Source organism: Pseudomyrmex gracilis, unplaced genomic scaffold (assembly GCF_002006095.1).
Source record: "Pseudomyrmex gracilis isolate BER0280 unplaced genomic scaffold, ASM200609v1 scaffold_294, whole genome shotgun sequence".
NCBI lineage: Eukaryota > Metazoa > Arthropoda > Insecta > Hymenoptera > Formicidae > Pseudomyrmex > Pseudomyrmex gracilis.
Window position 1 is genome coordinate 131,424 of NW_018020878.1, and position 10,756 is coordinate 142,179.

The window sequence follows — 10,756 nt, forward strand, 5'->3', positions numbered from 1 at the left end:
TACTGTAGCGTTTCTGCACACAGTTTCTGTTGCCAAGGTCTGCGCAGTCAGAAATTGTTTGCTGGGTAGTTTCTAATTGGCGCACATTGTTACAAACTAATGTTTTATATAATATTGTGTAATATGAAATTTGTACTTTCTTAATATACAAATGATGTTGATTAACAAATAAAACGAAGCAGCTAGAATGTATACACGTGTCGTTGCAAAGTTCGGAGCGTCATTTAATAACACGGTTGCGTCAGATCGACTAAACCGTGTCATCGTGACTTACAGTCATTCTTTTTCGCAGACTTACTAGTTGTTCGTTGGAGTTTGGACATCTCTCTATAAGAATGTGTGATGCGAACGTGAGCAGGGCCACGTCACCGACGTGGTGCTTCTCAACGCGCAGAAGCGGTATCACAGACGTACGCGTATTGCGCGAAACCCAAACTTGTGAAAGTAAAAATAAAGAAGAAACTCTTTCTATCACACATGCCATTTCTATAATTAGTAATAAAACTCAGTAAAACATTAAAAAAAAACCGTTTTGCAATCAAAGAAAAAAAAATCCATAAATTCGAAAGAGTCATGCGACATGAGGTAATTAAATTTTCAAAGAATTTTTATGTCAAAATTAGGTAGTTTTATTTTATAATAACATTTCTTTTAATATTCTATGAATAGATATTTTTTCCGTGATTACTAAGGAAATTTTAATTTAAAATTAAAGACAGCAAACAGCAATGTAATGTAGAAAAAAGAAAAGAACCTCTGATTTCGACGACACTGTTTCCGGTTCTCCCCACTCGATAATGCTCTTTGATACACACGAGTTGTCATACAGATATAACGTCAGTCACAGTCGGTGCCTTGTATAAAGTAGTGAATTGCATCTAACTTTAGCTATCAACAAGTTTTCTTTAACAAGTCATCTAAACACACGCGTGTGAGTATTTTGTAAAATAAGTTAAAATATAAATTAAATCTAGTGCTCTCTACAGATTGAAATAACTTGAAATATAATCATTAACTTATTCGATACTCAATGAAACTTCATAACCAACAATTTGATAAAAAACAATTCTTTTGCAACGTGAGAAACATTAATAGTATTATTTTTTATCTTATATCATTTCTTGTGTATGTTACGACATAATTGTCATTACTAACAAACTTATAGATTTCTACGTTATAATTTCTCTTGATAAATAGCAGCCACGTAACTATATATTAACGCAATTTTTGTCTCGTTTTAATAAAAATTATATGCCAACTTGTAATTACATTATCGTGTGTATTGCACAATAATTTATACATGTAACGTCACTTCAATTTCTGTAATGAGTTCGAAATGGTGAAGTAACAGGTACACGTTGCACAAGGGATGCATAACTAGGGTGAATATTTTATTAATAATCTTTTTTCGACAAGGCGAAGTTTGCGATTATAGATTGTCCCCGATTGTAAAATTAGCATTCAGGTTAAGTCGATACAATGCTGAAAAAGCTCTATATTTGAATATTAATTTAGATTACTCATAGGTAAATGTGTAAAATAAATATGTCGTGCAAAATGAAATGTTTTCAAATAACCATATTGACAACATACATTCGAAAACTTATTACACAATTATAACAAGATCAAAGAGATATTTTGAACAAGATGTAATTTTTTTCGACGTAAAGAATCTCATTTAAAACATACGCGAGTACAACAAAAGGTTTTAAAACACTGTGTGCATTCTAGAGAATGCATCTTCAGATTAGTGTCGCAGTCATAACGCGGAAGCAATTTACTCTTGTTCTTTTTAATGTGTTCTAGCGGATGAATCATGTACTACACGCATAATCTCATGATCAGTTGAGTACAGTAACTGTTGTAAAAAAAAAGAACAAAATTCGTTTGCACACGATTTTTTTCGAAACACGACCTCGCACGTGCATGTTACGTGTGTGACACGAAATTAGACATCCAATATATTTGTTGCAACAATTGTGTGCACCAATTCTGCTTTTGTTTTAATTTTAATATTTGCCGATCGCACATTTAGCTGCGGTAGAGATATATACGTATAAATGAAGTAAATTTTTAACCAATATGAGTTACATATCGGCAAGGATATCCAAGTATCGAGTCTGGCGCGATATTAGATAACAAGTTTTGAATCATCATCTGCCAAAGGTACAAAGATCTGTGATATATGTTGAACTTGCTCGATGTATTTATAAATTGTGAAAAATGCACTCCGGCAACACGTGTCGAGCATAAAGTCGCTTATGATAAACTTTGTCAAATTTCTGCACCTTTTATCTTTCGGATATCAATATCGTTTTATGTGTTACACATATTTGTATTTACAGATTTTTCTATGAAATGATATGTATATGTTTTTCATAAAAATATCTAAGTGTAAAATATACATGTCACTTTCGAGACACGTGTAATTCGAGTGTTATTTTCGACGTGCCATTTTGTTTATTGCAGAGAGAATGGAAGCAAACAAATCCGCGCCGAGCTCGGCAAATTCGCCTCATCTCGAGGTGATAGATCGAGTGAAAAACATTCCGGTGATCCATTCGGCGATTGAAAAGACGGGCTCCACGTATTCCTACGTCAAAGATTCCCACCATTTGGTAAACTGGGCGTTGAACTATGCCGAAGCGGGTCTGAACACTGCGACCGCTAAGGCGGCAACGCTCGCAGCTCCTCTGACAAAGAAATTCGAAGGGCAGATCAGCGCCGTCGACCAGAAGCTGTGCCAAGGGCTGGATATTGTCGAACAAAAAGTCCCGATTGTGAAGGAACCGCCTCAGCAGGTAACGCGAAAGGAAACTTGAAACCTGTATTCTCTGAGATCGGAATATCGTTCTCTCTATAGTTTTTTTTTTTTTTTAATAAAATACATCTCTTCACACCGAGTGAAGAAAATAAATTTTTATATGCCTGGAGTTGGATTTTATTATATTTTTAAATTCTTTCTCGAAAGATTAATATTTTTTTCGCTATGTTAATTCAATATTATATTTAACTACGGATTTTTTAATAAACATGGTTTGTGTATTTGCGCAGATATATGACGCTGTTAAAGCGGTTATGCAAAGCTCTCTGCAGCCGACCATAGAAAAACTTAACGCGGCAAAAGAATCGGCCACGCAACAGGCGTCTACGTTGAAGGAAATCAGCATAGCAAAGGCGAACGAGCTTTTAGACGCGAAGAACACGTCTGAGTCTTCGTGCGCGAGATTCATACCTTCGGGCGAAAAGACCGTACAGGTTGTCGACAACACCAGCGAGCTTGTCAATCGTTTGCTAGATCGATACTTCCCGCCGGTAGAAGGCAAAGAAGAAAGTACACCTGGTATGTATTTCTTTGGAATTTAATGTTTGCACTGTGTAATTTATTTGTACAACACATATTTTGCTGATGATGTGTAAGTTGCAGAACCAGTCTCGGCAGAGGAGAACAAAGTGCTTCACATACTGCAAACACTTGGTCAGATGTCGTCGAAGACCACAAATCGCGTCTACCATTCGATTGCTGCTCAGCTAAAGACAGTGCGCAAAGAAGACGTGGCAAATTATATATCCAATGTAGTCAATATTCTTCACTTTACGCAGTTTTTGCATCTTGGACATGGACAGGAGCATCAGCAAGCGAGCAGTTCTCCGACGGAAGACAAGAAGAAAAAATAAAATCAAAGTTCGAGAACACCATATAATCGATGTACAAATTTAATTAATTTGTCACACACGTACTGTAGAATTTTTTAAATATTTACAAAAACGTAAAATAGAATGTCGTAGTTTTTATTTATTCATGCAAAATTTAAAAAAATATATTGTTCTAATTTATCGAAAACTCGTAAAAATAGATAAAATAGATACTTGAACTATGTGACAAATAATTTAACTTTTTCAAGTTAGTTTTCATATATTTCTATATGTTTACGTATTTTAGTCGCGTATAAATTTGCGAACGATGATGTAAAAAAATATATAATGTATTAGTTTTGCAGGTGTTTCAAAAAACAATACACAAAAACAATATGATGTTAAAAATCTGAACTGGATAACTGATGCATAAAACGAGCATATTATTTTAAATGAAGAATAAATAAAAAAGACAATAATGTACGTATCAGAACTATCACTTGGAAAAATTTCCACACATAATAATAGTGTTTAACTAATAAAATGTTGAATAATACTTTTAAAAAAGAAAAGATATTCAATTTTTCTTTTTATGTAAAAATCAAATTCATTAGATTTAAATTATGATTGTATTCGGTTGCTTCTCTAAAGCTTATTCTAATCAATCAACGCTGGTTTAGCCATTAGGTTACCGACGAACGATTCGTGGCGCGATATATCAAAGTTTCGTCGAGAAACTTCAAAACAGTAGCGGCGAGATCTTGCGGTGAACGGATGTATCTCCGCACGAGATATCGGGTGATGAAAAATGACAAGAAACAACACACAAGCCTCTTGAATGTGAACAAATAATATTGTTTTGGTTAGCTATTTCTGATCGGAACAAATAAATTCGCGAAATGACTCAGAGATCAAGGTACAGCGTCCGCGGCGCTTGAGGGTGGGAAAACGGGAGGAAACCACAAAGCTCGTATAAGAGGCGAACAAAGGGTAGTTTGCTTGCGACGACCAAAGCGTCAGGTAAGTGTCAACCTCGTTCCTTTGTTACATTACACACCACCTGTCAATTCGCGTCCGTGACATTGATCTTGAGGGGGGTCACCGTGTGTCTATAATTGGCTTCGCACGTTTGCCATCGTGACTTTGCCATCGATCGAGAGCGCAACAGCAAGACAAGTAAGTACACGAGCGTTCCTCACTGCTCCGAAGCGCCTGGTCGCTTTGTGCTCCGTTCGTGCTGTGATATTCACCTTCACTCGATGTGTTTGTCCTTCTCTCTTCCTGTGGTCAGACGCTGTGTGTCTCATTTGAATTGCGCGTTATATATAAGGTATGAAAAGTGAATAATCTGAGTTATGCGACGTTTATTGCTGAGTTGTGATACTTAGTAATGCTGCAGTGATAATTATGATGCAATATTAATTGTGGAGAATATGTTTTTGGTTGCAACACCGTTGAGAGTCAGGCTCGTACGCTGAAAAAAAATCTAATTTGTTTGTAAACAATTTTCTCGAATTGCTCAATTAGTAGACAAACAAATTTAATTTTTATCGAAATTAATTAAATGTCAAAGCAGTCGAAGGAAAGAATAAGTTGTACAAAGAATGAGAAAATATTACCTATATTTTTTAACGTTTATAAGACTGAAAATAAAAAAATTATTTTTTTACATGACATTGTGTTGCTATAAAAACTGCTAAATTATGTACTTCAATTTCAATTCCTCTTTTTATTACAGATTTTGCTAAATACTCGAGAAAAAAACGAAGATTGATTTGCTGTATCCATGAAAAAGGAATCTTGGCTTGATCGCAGCAATGGAAACAGAACTCCCAGATCAATTCTATCGCATTCAAGCTGTCGATCGTGCGCGCAAAATACCCAGTGTGAATTACTTGTGGGATAAATCCACAGAGGTGTACGAGCGTGTGAAGGGCACAAATACGTTCATAAACTGGGCGTTTCACACCGTCGAGAACGTGGTGACCACGATGATAGAAAAGACCTTGCCAGTCACCAGGTTTATGGAGAAACCAATTTACACGTTAGATAAAACACTCTGCCAGGGCATTGATTTCGTTGAAGTGAAGCTGCCTATAATTAAAGAAGAACCCAAGCAGGTAATACATTTTTTTTATTAAGAATATATGTACTGTCAAATTTTGGTAGCTCCTCCTCCATATTGATGCGTATTTTTCTCTGACAGATTTTAAATCGCACCAAATCCATGGTATCCGAACGTCTTCGCCCTGCAGTGAAAACTTTTACCGATTTGAAGCAGGAAACGAAGCATAAAGTGAGGTTTATGACTCTGTGTACATATTACAAGATTTATTACTTAAGAATCTACAGTTGGCAGCAAGCGGATAAAGTCATGTCAACTGAGACGGGTATCAGTATCTTAAAGACTGTTGATAACACCACTGATCTTGCTGAGATCATGTTAAACAAGTACTTACCGCCGTCAGAAGAAGAGACTCACGACGAAACAGGTAATAATAAAGACAATAAAATATAAAAGCCATTGTGAAAACAGATTTCTTTATAAAATTTGAGAATTAAATTCTTGATCAAAATTGCGATTTAGAAGTCCTTGTAAATCATGTAATTATTGTTTCTCGAGCGCAAATTATTTCAACATGATGTTACACATAGTGTGATACAATTGTGAAACTGAATTATAGCCGTTAATTAATAGCAGGCGAATACATGTTTCATTTCTTGCAATAATTTTAATCATTTTGTATTTGTAGAGAAATTATGTAGCGAGCACACGAAACTGCATCACACAATGGAAAGACTGAGTGACTTCAGTACCCGGGCATCGCGACGCATTTACAACGCGGTGATGGAGAAGTTGCAACATATGTATAAAATCGAAATACTTATTCTCGTGTTACACGCGATCGTGTTCATCCAAGTGTTTAAGTTCGTGGAGACCATCGTGAGTTTTGCTTTCAAATTCTTCACCGACTGCATCTTTTCGTATTATAGAGACATGTTCTAGTCCGTGATTAATCTATTTTTCTCACTTTTATAAAAGTTACGCGTCCGAGACGCATATATTTTACTTGCAAACTGCGAATTTTAATTAAATGCGCGATAGCGCCGTGAAAACGCGCGTGGTCTCATTTGCGGAATAATTTCACGGTGTAAGAATAAATTTTAAAAAACTCAGCCATGTGATACACGGCGCCGTTTTTCATAATATTTTGTATTTACATATATTTCTCGAGTTTTTAAAAATTTAAATAATCCCACGCGTTTGGGTCAAGAAAAGTCAAATTATTTTTAATAACAAAAACAATCAAATTATTTTTTTAGTGTGGTCATTTTTAACTGATATTTAACTTGAAGATTAAGATGTCAAAAGAAATTGTGATTGTTATATCGCGAAACATCCTGAATATATTCGTTTTCACGATGGAGAAAGATATCGCATTTTTAAAGTTACAAGCTTAAAACTAAAAAAAATACTATGTGTATGAACATTTATATAATTATGTGTTATACGTGTTATGTATACTCAAATTTTAAATCTAGTTATAACATTGTTGACTATCGTTAGATATTAAGGACAAATCGTCAAAAGTTTGAAATTATCGGTATGTTCTTATTTTGAGAGAATATAGCATTGATATTTTTGTTTTTTTATAGATTTACATACACACACACACACACACGAAAGGAAAAGTTTTGCTATTATGTGGTCAGCAAGAAAAATTGTTGAGTCTACGAAATTTTTTGTTTCATTAACAAAATGTTTTGTTAATGAAAATGTTTTTCATTAACAAAATGTTTTGACAGAACGAAAATTTTAGTAAACTTAGCAAATGTTTTTTTTGCTAGTCATATAATAACTAGTTTTTTTTGCTATTCCAGCAAATTTGTTTCCGTTTACTTTTCCGTATCACATGCTTTTCATACCCTGTTATTGTATTATTACAGGCATACGTACTTGATAAAGCATGATTGCCCATGACACAAGCTCTTAATAATGATAATATTTTTAACAAGAAATATATAAGGCCTTACGAGCCATTCGCAGGATGTTTGAGCGGAAACTGTACGTGTATATATATACATACACATGTAACAAATTCAACTTGTAAATTTTTTACAAGTGAGTGTAAAATTTAGGGGAATAAACCTTTAGGAGGGTAACCGGGGTCTGTCATATGTGAGATGCAAATCCAGCATCCCGTATGAATTTAAGAATTGAGTTTTCAACTCAAAAAAACACTCACTTGTAAAAAATTTACAAGTTGAATTTGTTACATGTGTATGTATATATATACACGTACAGTTTCCACTCAAACATCTTGCGAATGGCTCGTAAGGCCTTATATATTTCTTGTTATTAATTTCAACGCCTTAAGTCATAATTGTTTAATAATATTTTTATTTTTTCGTTCATGTTACTTTTAAGTTTTTGTATATGTAAAACTTCGTTGTGTTGTACTTGAATTATGTTTACTACAATGTGATTATTTATCAAAATATGTGTTCTGAAATCTTGAGAAAAATTGATCGATATCATTAATATAGATGTTTCTTAACGTGTCCAGTGCTAATTGCGAAAAGTAGACAAAAACACACTTTGAAAATGTCACACTTTAACGACTGTGATGGACAAGTATATAAGCTTAATTTATTTCCAATTTACGTTTTGTGATTTGATTTTATATTTATTCACTGTTGTCTGAAGTAAGAAACGCGCAAGTGCGTATTAATATCAAACATTGTAATCCATAAAAACAAACACATTTTGCAGTTCTTTTTAGTAACAATAAGATTGTAACAAACGTGTGTACACGTACCGAGCAAAAGTTACATTTTAAACTTAGAAATTAAATTACGGAAGTTCGTGAGGTTCTACGGTGAGAAACAATATATGTACTACATATAACTACGATAGATGCGGCACGATCTTCCTTTTATTTCACGTCTGTCTTCTTTCCAATTGAATTGTCTCGTGAGATATTTGAGCATACAAATGCACGATGCAAACCGTTTTTATTCGAATGATTTGAAAACGTACTGCTATGTGACGTACAACAACGTCAATAACAGAGCAAAGAGCGAATTCTGTTTAAATTAAACGGATGACGAACACGAAACAATCGCACGTAAATCGTATTTCAAATCATATTATTCATTCGATAAGCTCGTCGCGAAACTTCACAAACTTCCGCGCTCTATATTCGCGACACAAGCGCGGACATATTGCATATATATATAATCGAGCGTACATTAACATCCGAAAATGTTTTTCTATTTTTCTGTGTACTTACTAATTGCATTGTTACTTATTACGCGCACTGTGTATAAAAGAATGTACATTATAAAACACAATAATAAAAACTGCCGAGATGTATTTATCTTACACGGTCGTGTTTTTCCAGGCATTTAATCCCCGTTTTTTCGCGCGCAAGTTGCCGCGCAAGTCAATCTCGAGATCATTAAGGCGAAATAGACGTAAATAGTCTGCGTAAAAATCCGACCGGTCGCGTTTTTTTTCTTCAAAAGAAAATCTAAACTAGCCATTTTTCAGAGAATCGGGATTCAAGCTTGGAGAAATAAGAGGTTGCCGAGCGCGCTGAAGAAACTCGTGTGTATTTTTCTGATGTCAGTGTCGGAGAGCATTTATCACGTCCGCTCCCGCGACTCGCGGAAAGCGGGAATGAAACGGGGCTGTGGTGAAATCGCATACACGCGGAATATATCCAACGCGAATTCATGCATGGCGAGAAAGACACGCGCCCGCGATATGCCACGCAAAATCGAACGTGTTCGTATTATTTTCTCGCGGTCGTTTCGCACTTAATCTAGTTTTGCGCAGCCTGGAAGAATACGATTAAGTTCCGGAGTGGCGCAAGAAGCTACGTTCTTTATTCTTCATAAAACGGAAATTGATTCCGTATCTTAATAAAAAGATAATGTCTCATGTTCGCTTATTTGACAAGCTATTTATTTCGAAGCGAAATGTTTTCACGACATAGCGCGCCCTCTTCTATGTCGATATTATTACCTTATTAAAAATACAGACATTTTCTACTCCGGCTCACAGAAATACAACATTTCTCTCTGACAGCCGACATTCATACGATATTTGCAGGTATTCACGCCACATGCAGCCGGTGTGCTTCGTTACTTACTCATTAAGGTTTATCCGTTATTACGTCGTGTAAAACGCAGTGCTAGCTTATGCGTTCGCGATTTACGCGCACATAACGGACGATAGTAGTATGTGGGCACTTATGGCGCGTCAAAACAAACCCACTCCACCTGGCCCCCCTACCACTTTGGCGCCATTGCCCCACCAGGGTGGTTTCCCCCTCCCTTGGTGGTGATTGGCCACGCCCACTGGAAGGGATGGAAAAGTGACATGATTTATGACCCCATAAATTTTTTATAAATTTTTATAATTTTCTAAAAATGTGTATTTAAAATTTTTTTTGTTGAAGAATTTGTGTGGGAGAAAAGTTCGAGAATGTTCTCGAGTAAGAATTCTTTATTAAAAGAGTATATATTTTTAGTGGGGTTGTGCGTTTAGGTCAGCAGCGATAGTGGACAGCAGCAGTGGTGATAGCAGGAAAAAGGATGGCGGCCGAGGTGTGATTCTTTTAGTGAAGATCGGTGTTCCAAAAATTAGGTTTTTATTCCGAGGTATTTACAGATTATTTACAAGGTATACTTGGCTCTGATAAGAGCCGGTTTGTATAATTGATTGTGCCGGATTTCTCCTTCGGGTTCTGCGATGCCGTGATCGATCTCGTCTGCTGCGGGAGTGAGCTCTCCTGGTAGTGGGCGATCGATGTCTGGAACGGCTTCTCTCTCTATGCTGCCTCTTCTTCTCCGGTTTGCACTGCGGGATGATCTCGCCGGTGATCTCGGTCTGTACTGCTGTAGAGATAGTTTTCCGCGGTGATCGTTCCCATTCACTGTCGCTCGACTGCGTGGACTGCTCTTTATATACCAGTCGTTCTCCCTGCACCCCTCTATGTACGCGAGGTGGGGGAAGTGTCTGCGTCGACTTGTGAATCCTTTGGCGTGGAGGAGAAAGTATCGGTGATATGAGCGGTGGAAGAACCAGGCTGTCTCTAGGCGACGTGTATCT

The 10,756-nt window shown here is 36.1% G+C and overlaps 2 protein-coding genes across 6 annotated transcripts; both read left to right on the forward strand.

Moving 5' to 3' along the window:
* Positions 1-842: 842 nt before the first annotated feature.
* Positions 843-3,781, forward strand: LOC109859850 (lipid storage droplets surface-binding protein 2-like). 2 transcript variants are annotated; one of them, XM_020438460.1, is made up of 4 exons: positions 843-929; positions 2,470-2,801; positions 3,055-3,343; positions 3,422-3,781. In XM_020438460.1, exons 2-4 carry the CDS (start codon positions 2,475-2,477, stop codon positions 3,676-3,678), a joined length of 873 nt encoding a protein of 290 aa, XP_020294049.1. In that variant the 5' UTR covers positions 843-929; positions 2,470-2,474; the 3' UTR covers positions 3,679-3,781. The 2 variants fall into 2 exon arrangements, with proteins under 2 accessions (XP_020294049.1, XP_020294050.1); XM_020438461.1 differs by having other exon boundaries at positions 3,428-3,781.
* Positions 3,782-4,321: 540 nt separating this feature from the next.
* LOC109859851 (lipid storage droplets surface-binding protein 2-like) lies at positions 4,322-7,344 on the forward strand. Of its 4 annotated transcripts, none has more exons than XM_020438462.1 (4): positions 4,322-4,656; positions 5,375-5,756; positions 5,843-6,128; positions 6,390-7,344. In XM_020438462.1, exons 2-4 carry the CDS (start codon positions 5,454-5,456, stop codon positions 6,641-6,643), a joined length of 843 nt encoding a protein of 280 aa, XP_020294051.1. In that variant the 5' UTR covers positions 4,322-4,656; positions 5,375-5,453; the 3' UTR covers positions 6,644-7,344. The 4 variants fall into 4 exon arrangements, with proteins under 4 accessions (XP_020294051.1, XP_020294052.1, XP_020294053.1 ...); XM_020438463.1 differs by lacking the exon at positions 4,322-4,656 and adding an exon at positions 4,663-4,812; XM_020438464.1 differs by lacking the exon at positions 4,322-4,656 and adding an exon at positions 4,822-4,966.
* The last annotated feature ends 3,412 nt before the right edge of the window (positions 7,345-10,756 follow it).